Source organism: Thermobia domestica, chromosome 2, assembly GCF_964235325.1.
Source record: "Thermobia domestica chromosome 2, izTheDome1.hap1.1, whole genome shotgun sequence".
Lineage (NCBI taxonomy): Eukaryota > Metazoa > Arthropoda > Insecta > Zygentoma > Lepismatidae > Thermobia > Thermobia domestica.
In genome coordinates this window covers 166,572,975-166,585,032 of record NC_137455.1, presented here as the reverse complement: position 1 = coordinate 166,585,032, position 12,058 = coordinate 166,572,975, and the positions used below count along the sequence as shown (strand labels likewise).

The window sequence follows — 12,058 nt, the reverse complement described above, 5'->3', positions numbered from 1 at the left end:
CAATGATGTGCAATTCGGGTTGCATACACCACTATACACCAGCAGCTATACACTACTCCACAGAAGGAGATTATGGAGCCACTTATAACTACAGGAAAAGTGTCAAAGATGTACATGTAATAACAGCTGAGAAATTGAAATTTTCCTAACCCCCCCCCTCTTTCTCGAGTACATCACCTCTTAAAATTTATTCCAATTCATTAAGTAGAAGAAATATTTTAAAATGTTTCTTCATTATGCACGATAAACATATGGTTTTAAATTAAAAAATAATATTTCAGTTTAAGTTTTATTTCATTTTATTATTTGATATAAAATATAGCTGGGCAGGTACTGATTCTTTATATGGAACTCCAAATAATTTACTATTAAGGCTAATATCCTAAAAGTATACAAACTGCATAACATGTAATATACACATGGCACATTCAACATTGCCAATTGGACATGTATCTAAAGGAAGCTTTTGCATACCATTTTCAGACATGATTCTAGTCACCAGCAAGCACAATGAAATATAATACCATTTTGTTTTATATTTCTGATTTGATACTCGGTAATTCCATAATTGACAAAAAAATCAAATAACGTAACATTATTCTAGTATTCATAAACACACAACCAACACCACTCATACCTTATTCATATATTTACACAAAAAGTTACATACAAATTCACTATCACTCATTTGTCACATTAAATATACATTATCATGATCAAATAATAGGCATTCTATTTCGTTATTTCAAATGCATATATCATACTACCACTGATATTAAGTTTCACAATGCAAAATTAACGTAACTTACGTCCTCCACATATAAACTACAACCAATACCATTTGAGGTCCCTTAAAATAAAAATACAACCCTCACGTCACTTCTTTGTGATAACAACAGGTACTTCACGGCCCACGTGCAAAATATCAGTATGCTTTTGAAATTGGTATTAAAATAATATATGCATAATGTAACATAGATGACAAAAAAAAATCTTGTACATATATATACACAACAAACCAAAACACCACCCGTAAAGAAAAATATATTTCTCGCCTACCACTTTTCACATGAACATAAATAATCCTAAATGACGACACAGACAAGGAGAAAGTGGAGTGTTATTCAGAATGTTCTTACCACAAAATCAACCACCTTCTCAAGTACATTTTTGTTACATATATATATATATATATATATATATATATATATATATATATATATATATATATATATATATATATATATATATATATATATATGTATGTATATAGTGTTTCAAAACAACACCGACAACGTGATTCCTGACACCAAGATAAGACAAAACGTATAGACCAATCTGGGTGCACAAATGCTTCTTTTCGGAATTATGGGCTGCGAAAACGTGAAAAAATGAACTTTAAAGGTCCACAGCTCCAAAATTATAGGGCCTACCGTAGTCGGGTCAAGATTTTACTACGGAACTAATATGTGTTCTTCCCAAAAATTCATACTTCAGAATCCTGCAGTACTTCCGCAACAAAGTGAGTACCTTAGGATTCTGAAACATGTATTTTTGGATAGAGCACATATTAGTTCCTAAGTAGTCTTCACCCGACTACGGTAGGTTCCATAGTTTTGGAGCTATGGACCTTTAAAGTTAATTTTTTCATGTTTTCGGCAGGCTATAACTCCGAAAGGAAGCATTTGTGCACCCAGATTAGTCTATACTTTTCGTCTTATTTTGGTGTCAGGAATCACCTCCCAAACGTCGTCGGAATTTATTTGTTGAATTCTGGGATATGAAAATACGTTTTAAGATTTAAAGCTGCCTAAATATAAAGAAAGAAAAAAAAAGTACTGATGATCACCTAAAATCATAAGAAACATATGAAGAAAGACGACAACGTCTATATACGAAGTAGTATTTTCTCACTCCAGCTAAATACATTGCAACATTCGGAAAATTCATTTCTATGACTAGGTTAGTGAGCTTCTTTTCTCTTCTCTTTTTTAATATTTGTCAGTTCTTTGAGTTCTAATACATTCCTATGATACACTAGTTGAATTTTCACGAATAATAGCCCTTCGAATAGGTTGTTAAATGCAATTTAACAAAGATATATTAAATATATCACTCACATAAGGATCAAAACAAGAAAGACAGTAATTATAAGATAATTAGTAACTGTTGTTGTTCACTTTTTAATATGTATAAACTTTCTAACATATATACTGTATGCTAGAAGAATATATTATGCATGTTCGAGGTAACTACCGAAGAACAATTAGGCCTCGCTTAGTGGAAGGAATAGGATCGCAAGTGAGTATATATATGACTTCAGTGTTTCAAATGAAAAGTCGATCATTTCCCTAATTATAGCAAGAAGGGATAAATAACTGTAATACTACGATCAGATAATTATGCTTGTAAATCCTGAAGAAAGAATAAGTACCCATACTTTAATTTCTTTCCTGGAAGTAGGAAAAGAAAATTGAACAATATACAGAAATATATCTCTAAAGTGGTCAATCGATAAATGAATAATCCGTCAGTCCAAACAAAGATAAAACGAAAAAACATCATCATTTAGAAACTTAAATTGATTTGTATTAACTCAAACTGAACAATTCAAAATACTGATTTAATATTAATTTTGCACTAGTGGGGAAAAAAGTGAAGCTGAGTAAAACTTAAGATTGCAACAACAGATATTTCGTTATTGTACTACCGAATTAGTACAGTTTAATTATTTCCACATTAAAAAAAAAAAAAAAAAAAAAAAAAAAAAAAAAAAAAAAAAAAATTAGAAAATTATAAAATTAACGAAAAACTATTATTTAAATAGCATTGTATGCAAGTTAAATGACAAAATACTCTTTCTTCATAGTTAATATCAAATATTCTTTTACAGAATGACAATTTGTTATACTTCAGTTACGAGTTGAAAAGGGAAAAAACTTCATATATTTCTTTGTCAGAACTATGGATATGAATAAGCAACTACGCTTTAATTAGACTCGCATGCCATATACTTATTTTACTTCGTTTTTAATGAAGACTAAAGCAATTATTTATATTTATGCACAGCTCATTTCGGAGGTAGCATTGCACTATGGATACCGTTTCATTAAACTATTAGTCTTATATTCAAATACTGGCTAGAAAAGTTGAATTCTCTTTTGTCAGAAATTGTAGTAAGTAACCGTAGCTAATCCTACTTAAAAAAATCTAATCAGTGGATCTCAGTGCATACGTAGACGCTTAAGTATCTACAATCCAGGATTTTTAAAAACAGTTTAAAGTATAAAAAAAGAAAAGCTTTATCTTTAAAATTTAAACACATGACAAATTAAATTAAATATAATGCATGTACACTACAGCCTCATTGATCCGCTCGTAAAAACAGTTTCTTTTCTATTTTTCACTTTCCTTTTATATGTAATTATCATTAAAACAGTGCTGTAACTTCACACCAACAATGTGTAAAAATTGACACACCCCTTTGTGTAAAAAATGGTCGGATTGGCGAGAGAGTGAACTGCATTAGATTTGAATTTTAAAAAAATGAAAATCGCACTTCAGCATTATTTGTGTGTGGTTAGCTAAACAAGAAGCACAGGATAAGTACGAGTAATGTATCGTATCCACATGATTTGGAAACTTATTGAGAGTTCCCCATGCCTCGCTATCTCCTACGATACTCTCAATGAAAAAGAATCTGTTTAAGTTTAAAATATAAAGATTAGGCTAACTTGAATGTGAACGCCATTGCCATCCTTATTGGAAAATTAGTATTTGAATATCTTGTAATTTTTCACTAGAAAATAACAGTATTATTTAACGAGGATATTTGATACTATTGGCTTCCCCCTCTTTCTATATATGACTTAAGTACCCAACATATATTCTTGTTAAGTTACAATACGTCGATTTCTACACCCAGTTTCAGCGTTACTCTTTCTATTTAGTCTCCCTAACAAAAAAGGCGTGTATTTTCTACCACGTTCATCAAAATCAAAATTATATGAGTATCTTCAAACACATACCAAACAAAAGTATTAAAACGTTCTGAAGTATGTAAAATCACAATAAACCAAAATCATAAATATTTTGATATTTTTCATTGCATGTGATTAAATTTAGGAAAAATGTGTGAGTCAAGATGTAAAAATCGTAAAAATAAATGGAAGCTCCACATAAACGATAATTTAAATGTCACAAAAGAATTTACAATGGTACATAATATCAGACATTGTATGTACTATAACACGACAATGTGTTTATGAAATCAATACAAAATAATATAAATAAATTATTTTCGCACAATTCTATAAATAGAATAATTGAGGGCATGTTGAGGAGAAAAAGAAAATACACATTCTTTATAAAAAAAATCAGACTTGTTTCGCAGCAATTCGGCCATTAGCGTCCTCTTCCTGGAAGTTTTTGGCCATTTGGTCGATATTGTCTCCTTTCCCACCATCCAAAGGAATAGCATCATTATCATCGTCGTCTCGTTCACCTTCGACTTCATTAAGATCCAGATCCAATGGATTCTCATTATCTGTAAAGTCAAGATAAAGACTCAAGAATTCTAATGAAGTATAGAAATTAACAAATACGAAAAGAAATTCCATTAAATACAATATATCTCATGCATAATCCTCAACAAATGAATCTTACAATACTTCAAATAAAGTAACATGAGAGAAAAAATCTGAAAATAAAACGAATGCAGCGCAGTGGGCACTACCTACTTTTGGGCCACTCTATATATGAATGAAAATTGTGAAATGGTGTCTACCAAATACTTCAGCTACTTTTCACTCTACCTTCCTCAATATATATTGGATATTTGGATAGGGCACATACTAGTTCCTAAGCTATGGACCTTTGAAGTTCATTTGACAGCCTGTAACTCAGAAAGGAAGCATTTGTGCATCCAGGTTGGTCTATACTTTTTTTCTTATCTTGATGTCAGAAATCACCTCCCAAACGTTGTCGGTGTTGTTTTCAAACACGCTGTATATACTATATATTGAACGCCCTTGTAACACCCACCCACCCACCTACTCTCTCTCTCTCTCTCTCTCTCAAACACACACACACACACACACAAAAACAAACAAAAAACAAACAAACAAACAAAACAAAACAAAAAAAAAAAAAAAAAACAGAAAGATTTGGTTGTAAAGTAGTTTTAAGCAAATTAAACTCAAATTTATTTCTTCTTAACATTCAAAATTGGAGTTATGAATCAGTTTTTTTTTTTTTTTTGAGTGAGCTAGTTGGTACGTAAAACCAGTATAATAATAATAATAATAACATTGAAATGGAGATTTTTTCCGTATTTGAACTATATATTAAAGGTCAGCAGTATTTTTATTAACAAAAGATAGGTATATGACAGAAAGTAAACCTGAGACTTCTTGTAAACCTATATTTGAATATCTTGACATATTACCTGTTTCCTATCTATGAATTCATAATATTTGTAAGGAACTATATAGAAGTTTTCATAGGTCAGTTAAGTAATTAAGAGCTACCTCCTTGAACACTCTTTAGATGGATATCTCTCAAAATTCGTAATCTGTAATAATACAGAAGTATTAGGTTATGAAAAATAAGGTTATCTAAAAAGTATTAACCTTTCAGAGGACAAAATTGAGAATACATTTATTGGGATTTGAAAACAATGTTATGAAATCACATATGAACCATTTTGTTTGACGACTTCTTAAGATTTTTTTTCGATAATACCAAAATATCCTTGCTGTAAACTTCTGTGGTTTCTGATCAAAAAATTGTGACACACAGGCCTCTTTTGAAATTAACTTAACACCATTCAGTGAACTTTATCAGAGACTTAAACAAATGAAAGTCTAACGATGTTAGATCAGGACTATATAGTGAATGCATTAAAATCTCCCAGCCAAGTTCTCACTCAATTTCTGATGGATCGCTAAAGATAGTTTGGAGTTGACAATGTGACTACTTCCGGTCGTTTCTTTTGAATAGATAGGTGCACTCGTGCTAATTCTTGACAGTACAGGTCAAAGTTTATCGTTCTGCTTGGCGGCAGCAGCTTGTAATGCACGATACCCTTCCAATTCCACCACTCACAACATAATCTTCCTGGGCCACAGTGAGGGCACTGCCACAAATTGTGTAGCGTCCCTTCGCTTGGACTATGATCTTTTTCGCACATTGATGTCGTAGGTTAACAAATTTTCATCACTCGTAATCACCTGCTTCAGAAATGGATCAAAGTCGTTAGTTTAATTACAGATTCGCACATGGAAATTCGATCAAGTAAATGTTTCGAGTTTGATTATATGGTTTCAAACATTGAATTTTTTGTAGCCAGTTTTCTTCAAATGGTATAACACTGTTTGGTAGTGTATGTTTAGGTCCTTGGCAATATCATGATTGTCTACATGTCGGTCTTGCTCGACTTTTCCTAGGGTCTCGTCCATTTTTTTCTGTGATTAATCGCGCACTGTGAGGAGCATCTCCGAAATTTCCAAAATGAAAACGACTGAGCCATTTTGGCTATTGGTTGTTGATAACGATTATGGACATAAACAGCACAAATTTCTTCAAGAGCTTGTGAAGCTGTTACACCTTTATGGAAATAAAATTGTAAAATGTAGCGCCCTTTGGCGGAAAGTTCACTCTTCTTCACGACGTGATACCTTACGTCTGATAACAATAATCCCAACCTTTTTGTACATCTAGTAGCTTTAATTGTCAGCTATCAAATGATGTTTGGCCTGACCCGCTGCGACTCATACACTGAGATTTGGGACACTAACGCCATCTCGTGTACAAAAGGCTCAATACTTTTTTAGAAGTCCTGATATATGATTTAACTAATAACACTGACAACTAATCTAGAATGTAATAGTGTGTCTGAGTTAATATTCACAAGATGTGTCATATATTTTACATCTAAATTCCAATAATTAAAATGTCCAGCTTACGAATATATATATGATAAAAATTGAAAATACATACAATACAATTCTGATTGGTTTCTTTCCCATTCTTGAGACTCTCAAGAATTTTATCCCAAATCTATTAAAATTTGTTTCATTTACAATATATGGAAGAAAGATTATCAATGCGTGTGTGAAATAATTCAAAATATTCCTTTCTGCTTGTTATCTGGATTAATGCAAGGCATTAATTTGGAAATTTCATGTTTATATAATGAATAAATATTCTTAATTTCTTGTCCTCATATTACCTTTTATCATGTTTAAGTAAGTGTCGTTATATTCACAAATGACTTCATAAGTTTCAGTTTATGTACGATTCTTTCGTATCTTTTCCAATGAAGTAGTTTTTTTTTTCACTTTGTGAGGCTTCTCAATATTAATTGGAGACCTTAATACAGACTAAATTATCGAAACAGATAAAAAAATATATTCCACAAAATATCATATAAATACAGAGAAAAGTAACTTCTAAAAATATCACCAAGGCTAAAAAGTGTGTTCCAGAAAACCACAACAGAAAAAAAAAACTTTAAAAAATATCAGGAAGGCTAAAACGATATATTACAAAGCCATAATTTGAAATACACATTAAAATCTCACATTATCATTGAAAATTCTTATTAGGTGCAGAAAGTATCTCGCTGAGAAAGATATGCAAACCGGAGGTTATGAAGTTTGACTATGAATATAACGGACGGCATTTATAATAGGCACGACACAACGAAACATCAACACAAACTATCTAGTTTTTTTCCTATTAATAAAGCACATGGATTGTTTGTCGTACCTAATGTAATATACACTACATGAAATACTGCTTAAACTTTTTATTTATCTAAAGGGAAAAGATAAAGCGTCTCTGGTTTGAAAATGAAACGTCATGCGTTCTACGAGGAACGTTGCTTAAAGATTTCTCACCATTGCATGTGATACAGTGCAATTGTAGCCATGAACTTGTAAATGTGCTAATTTACAGGTATGAAGGTGAAGGAAGGTGTGACATCTTTCACATAAGCCATCAATGTACGCTTGAATGTCCTTATATCTCTTGTACTTTCTTTCGAATATATCTTTTTGCAATCTGTCTTTCCATGCGTATTCGCCAGTAGTGGTTCATTGACTGAAAAGTCTCTTTCTATCGTCGAGTCTCCATAGAGAAATATCAGCCCATTTTCTACGGGAATAATAGCAATTTTTACTAGATTAACGGTTTGTGCTCTTCATTGACGGCAAGAAACCACTGTAAGCACAGTTAAATCTTACTTGGATACAACTTTGGAAGAGTTCTTGAAATTTTATAGTACCTGGATTTAGCAAGTTCATCATAAATGATAATGAAGTATTGGCGATTTTTCAGGAGTTCCTAAGGCTGTCGAATTCGCATTTACTGCCCCTTCCTGGAGAGTTTCACCCACTGACGAGTAATGTGAAGATAATACTACTCACATTTTCTAGCAAAATTAAAGAACCAGGAATATTTTCCAACTATAAAAAATGGTTTTGTATATTCTCAAAAGAGATTTAGATATTGGCTTCGAAAGTTATATATATTACAAAGTTTTAGCTTCTAATGGGCATAAATAATGAAGTTATGTCACAACAAAGATTTGGGAAAAGTGCAGACAATGGTAACAATTTAAGACAAATACAAATAACTACAAACGTATTTAAACAATCTTTAAGAAATTTTAGTAACATCATACACATTATAGAGGCTATCGAAAGCATTATCATCAATACTGTAAGTAATGCAGTGTTGCCAACTGTTAACATAATGGTGAACGAAAGTATAATCTAATATGTAACAGTATTGTACACTTTAAGTTATTTGAGAAGATATTCGATCCATGAATTGCAAAATACACGAAAATAAGTAATGGTTTTTGACGAAAGTAGTTCCAAAGAGGACTATTCTAACCTCAAGTACAAAAATATGTACACTAACTCAAAGTTGATTTGCATCATCCAACTTTCTTTACGCACTACATAAAAAGAACTACAAAATATTTGCTACTTCAACAAAATAAAATGATTGGCGGAGTCTAACATCCTTTAGCTGAAATCCGAAATTATGGGGTACTTCACAGGCGCCATATTTGCTGTTATTTTTCTTCCTTTCAGGTACTAAAATTACGAAGTGACAGCCCACCTTTCATTCACTCTGCTTGAATGTTGGTTCGCTTCACAGTTCCTAACTATCCTCATGTACTTTCTTCTTTTCCCCCAATTTCTTTTTGTTACTCCTTTTGACACAGACGGAACATGAAATATTACGAGGATGTTTAGATGTGAAAAAAGAAAGTAAAAAATTCTGGAAGTAGACGATCTAACAATTGCCACTATCGGCTTTGGGACTAGATCATAGGTGAAGGATTCAGATGAAGATTGTGCAAAATCACTTTTTCAACTTTTAACACGACTACTATTTTAACCCTTTCCGCTCAAGTGGCTTCAATTCACCTTTTAAATTGCAGTTTTCTTTTTGTGGCCCAGTAGTTTCATATTTGAACCATCAACACTTCATGCATAGTGTTTTTATTTGTTGTGGAAATTGTAGCCAGCTGGATTCACAGCTGTTTCTTTGAATTTTAGGCATTTTGTATACCATGTGGCGCGTAATGGTTTTTGAACTTGCTTATTGAGTTCGATCGATTATTATTTTTGAATTGTTCGGTGGATTTTCAGGGAGTAAATTAAATTATTATTCAACTTATTTTATTGATGTTATACGTGTAATTTTATCATTAAAGTGCATGGAATTTTACGTGCAAATGTAGGTGGTTTCAGTTTGAAACCATTAGTATAATATGCACACTACATACACACTTTACGTAACATGGTTATTCTTGCTCTGAAGGCTTTTTATGGATATTTGTTAATCTTACGAGCTTGGCAGTGGCTCGATTAAAATCAAAATCTGCAGTTTTTGGAAGACATTCCAAGTGACTATCTATTCCAAGTAAGTGAGAATCTCTAGATATTCCTGGACTACATTAGAATGCGTTTGTTATATAAGATAATAATGAAGTCACAAGTATGTTTCGTAAAGTTGTTACAGAAGACTAGGTGAGGGCAGAAGAAATAGTGCGTGGCAAGACGAAGTACCTACATACATCAGTGAATTCTATGGTAACCCTGGATCCAATAAATCATATAAGAAGAAAGATCCTATTGAAACATTGGGCTGTTTGTTTGAAGACAAATTCTATGAACTCATTGTTTATTATACAAATTTGAAAGATACTCAGAAACTGTGTAAATTCAAAGCTTTCAACACAAATCCTAATGAAATTCTTGAGATTGGAAAAACAGTCCAAGCTACAAGAATTGAACACTCGCTGTAGAAAACAATGTAAGTGCCGCCGAACACAATAGTTACTGTAACAGTAGAGACAGAAAATAATAAATTGTGCTGAAGCGTTAAAAAAAAAAAAAAAAAAAAAAAAAAAAAAAAAAAAAAAAAGCTTAGAAAAACAACCTAGCATATAACAAAACAAGCCTAATAAATTTAGATTGTCATTAGTCACCAGCCATACTGATGCAAAGAAAACATCAATCAGTCAATCGTTATTATTATTATTATTATTACTGTATTTTTATTTACCCAACAAGTTCAAACCGTATGTTGCCCCAGGACTGAGGTATGACAAAAATTTCAAACATTCCAAGAAGGAAGTGGTTATGAAGGTTTGTTCCATACAACATTAGAAAGGAATCCTCATCGTACAAAATGGTTTGTACAACATTTGAAGTTGGACTAGCACGACAAAAGTAAGAACTGTTTCAATTTGGATTACAATAAATAACTTCTCTAAAAATGCTTACGTCGCAGTAGTTACAGTATGTAACCACCAAACATTTGTAGAAGTTTTTTTTTTAGTCTTTTACAGTAAAAATATATTTTACAGTACCGTAAATAAGAATTTGTACGGTATTGAGATTCGTTTTTCGAATAAAGTATAAAGGATTTAAATTGATTTCATTTATTGATCCTCAAAGGGTTAAAAGATCACTTTTCTTCATCTTTCCCTGTAGTAGTTCTTTCTGGACTTTATCTTCTACAGTTATTAGCAGAATTTTCCCACATGAAAGATGCAATAAAACTATAGTCTCTGGTCTATATTTGCGTTCTTATTTCAAAATATAAATAATCATGTTTACCAAAGCAAAAGTATTTTTATAGGTTTCTTTTTCCTTTGATTTCTTCTTAATCCACTTTTATCTTGAATATTTCTTGATTAAGAATTTGGACCTACCCAGAATTACTTCTGAGAATTGCTTTCCAACTAAGGTGATGAAGGATCTAATCCTAATAGGATATACATTTTTCCGGTTAATATTAAAAGCAAAGTCAATATTATGAAATGCAAAAATATTTAAAATAATAATTAGATGGAAGGGAAAATTAAAGTGATAAATTCGAATATAAGAAAATTTATATTAGTTGTTTCAACAAGATGAAGTTATAAACACTTTTTTCAATCAAGAATGAAAGTTATTAAATAATTACCCACTTTATACTTACCTCGCTTATAATGAGCATATTCATACTTAATTTCATGGTATGCATGCTAAATTATCCAAAGTTGGCAATCATATGTGAAATATGGTAATTTCGGAAAGACATAAAATGTATATTTCTAGAACAGATATCGTTTACTGTATAATTCATTTCACTGTTGTTTTCCGAGGATTTTCTTAGACTTCTATGTTTCATATACACTATTAGCAAACAGTGTTCTTTACTTAAATTAAAAACTGGCTATCATGGTCGAGTTGTTTGATACACTAGGCTAATAAAAATATGACACGATACTCGCAGGTTAGAACCCCGCCCAGGGCAGGGATGTGTATTTGCCATAATCTTACAATTCATAATTCATTTCTCATGGTTTTCATTAGCCAATAGCGCACAGGCATGGAACTTAAAGCATACGTATCTAAAAGTGATAATTTCGCATCAAAAAACTGAATTCACATCCTGTGCTCAGTATAAAAAGCTACTTCTTCTGGAAAAAGACCTTTGTGAAGTATAGCAACTTCAAAAGAACTAAATTGTACACTTAACTTCTGAA

General features: G+C 31.6%; 1 protein-coding gene across 4 annotated transcripts in view; it reads right to left on the bottom strand.

Moving 5' to 3' along the window:
* Positions 1-275: 275 nt before the first annotated feature.
* The window catches only part of LOC145677096 (uncharacterized), a 108,119-nt gene continuing 96,336 nt past the window's right edge, over positions 276-12,058 (bottom strand). For all 4 annotated transcript variants that reach the window (XM_081747764.1, XM_081747765.1, XM_081747769.1 and 1 more), the window contains one exon: positions 276-4,546. In XM_081747764.1, the coding sequence (XP_081603890.1) occupies positions 4,377-4,546 (170 nt within the window). In that variant the 3' untranslated portion in view covers positions 276-4,376. The remainder of the gene's footprint in view (positions 4,547-12,058) is intronic.